Source organism: Coptis chinensis, chromosome 7 (assembly GCF_015680905.1).
Source record: "Coptis chinensis isolate HL-2020 chromosome 7, ASM1568090v1, whole genome shotgun sequence".
NCBI classification, from domain to species: Eukaryota; Viridiplantae; Streptophyta; class Magnoliopsida; order Ranunculales; family Ranunculaceae; genus Coptis; species Coptis chinensis.
The window spans coordinates 93,710,094-93,713,127 of record NC_141462.1 but is presented as its reverse complement, the minus strand read 5'-3'; the positions used below and the strand labels follow the sequence as shown (position 1 = coordinate 93,713,127).

General features: G+C 36.4%; 1 protein-coding gene across 3 annotated transcripts; it reads left to right on the top strand.

Moving 5' to 3' along the window:
• The first annotated feature begins 369 nt into the window (after nt 1–369).
• On the top strand, nt 370–2,823 carry LOC147490097 (uncharacterized). Of its 3 annotated transcripts, XM_086572144.1 has the most exons (5): nt 370–529; nt 696–876; nt 1,061–1,321; nt 1,653–1,742; nt 2,464–2,823. In XM_086572144.1, the coding sequence occupies exons 2-5, from the start codon at nt 832–834 to the stop codon at nt 2,572–2,574; spliced, it is 507 nt and encodes a 168-aa protein (XP_086428270.1). In that variant the 5' UTR covers nt 370–529; nt 696–831; the 3' UTR covers nt 2,575–2,823. The 3 variants fall into 3 exon arrangements, with proteins under 3 accessions (XP_086428270.1, XP_086428271.1, XP_086428269.1); XM_086572145.1 differs by having other exon boundaries at nt 370–876; nt 1,659–1,742; XM_086572143.1 differs by having other exon boundaries at nt 370–876.
• Nucleotides 2,824–3,034: the final 211 nt, after the last annotated feature.

The window sequence follows — 3,034 nt, the reverse complement described above, 5'->3', positions numbered from 1 at the left end:
TATTTCTTGTAATTGTTGCAGTTTGATTACAACACACTTACTGTGTCTACACTATATTTTCATCCTCAATCCCTTGGCTATACCTTGCCCGCGTCTTTTCAAATCCATAATGGGCTGAATTCAGTAAATCTTATTGAATAGAATAATTGAGTTTCAGCAACAAGGGTTGAAACCCACCTGTTTGATGTGTGATCAAGCACAAAAACAGTTTTTATCTTTTTGGATGAGATTATAATTGTGTAGTTTATAATTTGGTCCTTCCTTTTCCAAAGTACACATTGTTTTTGTTTAAAAGTATAGGTTATTTATATTAGTTTTATTATTTTCTCCATGCAGAAGTGGCAGCAGGGAAGTCGAAAGCTGGGCTGATTAATAGTGGGAATAAGAAGTTGGTGTTTTTTCGCAATGCAACTAAGTATTTTGATTTAGAGGATTTGTTGAGAGCGTCGGCGGAGGTATTAGGGAATGGGACATTTGGGACGGCATATAAGGCTGTATTGGAGATTGGGAATATTGTTTGTGTGAAAAGGTTGGAGGATGTGAGAATTCCAGAGCAGGAGTTTAGAGAGAAGATTGAAGTAGTTGGATCAATGGATCACACTAATCTTGTCCCACTTAGAGCTTCTTATTGTAGGATGAATTGCTACTTTTCTTGTTCATATGTCTCAGCTTTTAGTTTTTTGATTTTTTTCCAGGTTTGCTTTTCTCAAAGTTCAGGCTTGGGTGGAAAATGAATGTTCATGCTATACCTCACACAACATCTAAGAAGCGTAGCTTTCGTACCTTTATGGTGGTGGTTGAGAAGAGAGATCCACTGTTTTACATCATATCATGTCCATGTTTGATCATTTTCCCCTTGATTGTGATGTAAATCAGGTAGTTACCTATCCTCCATGCTTTCATTAGTAGTTTCTGATATACTATGTGGCTATCACTTGTAGTATTGAATTGGCTTTGATACTATTCCTCGTGGTTCCACAACAAAATGAATTATCTAAATATACCATCACCAATACTTCTGAAGCAGCATTAGAAACAAAACCAACATATTTTGGTGCAGGGTTGTGGTCTTATTGAAGCTCTTGAAACTGAGAATAAAACACGGGGCCAATGCTCTTCTAGTGCTGATATTTTGTTCTCTCTAGAAGATCTTAAACTCGGAGCTGGAGGCGATCTCAAGGAGCTAATCCCTGGTCGCAGATTCCAATTGACTCTAGGTGAAGATGGGAAATCACGCTTTAGCTACAAAACTGTACTTTTGGATGCTCAGCAGCACTCTGACGAATTCATCTACCATTGTGGCGTTTTTATTATTCCCAAGGTTAGTACCTGTCACACTTTATTGCTTCTATCTTTTAAGAATTTGAATTATGTGTACAACTGATGAAAGAAGAAAGTATATCTGTGTCACTTTAGAACTACGTGCAATGATAGAAGTCAAAATAGATATCTTGGTGTCTCTTTGAAACTTCACAATATCTTATTAAAAGCATAATAGATTACACTACGGTTTCTTCTGCTTTCCTGTTAATAACATAATAGGATTTACACTAGGCTTCTTTCTGCTAATTGCTGTATGTTTATTAGCAAGGACTTAGATTGGGGCCTGGTGTTATGTTTTTCTTCTTGTGACATATAACTCTATTGTTAAGTTTCAGATTCGATCTCATGAATGGCTCTTCTCTTCCGAAGAAGGACAATGGATGGTAGTTGAAAGTGCAAAAGCAGCTCGCCTTATCATGGTACCTCTTCTACAACACAACTTTATTTTAGTAATTTTACACAGGTTATGACACGCTCACTGGGCGCACATTGTGATGAATCAAGGACATATTTGTGGCCAATATTATCTTGTCGCTAATAAATCAACTAACAGAAAATCACTCATTCCGACATTTTTTTGCCTTGTTGAAAGAGGACCACATAAGTGGGAAGTGTGGTATCCTAGTGAGCAAACATAAGCTTGAAAACCCCATATAGGCTTGAACCCCATATAGAATGCGCATGTGCTTAGTGAGAAGTTAGAACTTTTCTTTTGAACTTTTCTCTTGAAAAAATTGTTCTTTGTTTGGGTGTGGTTGGAATGTTTTTATGCTTCATATCAGCGTAAGAATTTAGACATATTTTTGTAATCTCAATATGTGTTTTACTCTCTTTTTTGCAAGGTTTTGTTAGATCCATTCCAGATGTCTATGAATCGTTGTGTTTTTTTCCTCACGCCTATCATTTCATATTATCACCATTTATTTAGCATTTATTCTCAAAAGTTTTGATTGTTATGCTACTTTTTTATTTCCTTCTTTTCATTTGACAAGAGGGAGCATAAGCAAAGCATCAAAGATTATTAATTTAAGCGAAGATATCTTTGCCGGCATGTTCAAAACTGTCAAATTTTTAGCTGTCAGTTATACCGCTTTCATGTGATCTGCCTGATATTAGGATGTCATATTGTTGATATTTCAGGTTTCAATTCAACACTTCGTGAAGGAAATGTTACTCATCGTGAATACATGCAAGTTGGTAAAGGGAGAGATGTGGGCCTTAACCAGATCTCTCTATTTGAAGCAAAGATAGCTAATGGAAACGGTGAGCAGACATTAAGTCGTGACATATACAGGCTGTGTTTTGTCTTTCTTTGCTCCTATACCCTTTTTTTGCTGTGCTGCTGCTATAATCAAATGCTTGTCTTTGTTTTTCCCGTGCTGTGATAGGACCCCCCATCTATATATGCTAAGATGTTTTTGTAGTTGTGATGTAAACGACTTTGGATGGTTTTTATTTACTTCATCAAAATAAATGTTAGTTTCCCTGTGTGTTTGCTATTAGTGGATCCATAAGCTCAAAATGGAAAGAGCGCTCACTAGTTGAGAGGTTGATGGTTTGAATCCATCTGGGTCTAATATCATGATACAAGAAAAGTGTCTTTTATCTTTTGAGATGTTATCCATTTCTCTTTTTGTTGACTATTTGTTCTCTCATATCAGTTCATGATGTTGTCCCACCATATGAAGGTGGCCTAACAAATGCAGGTTTA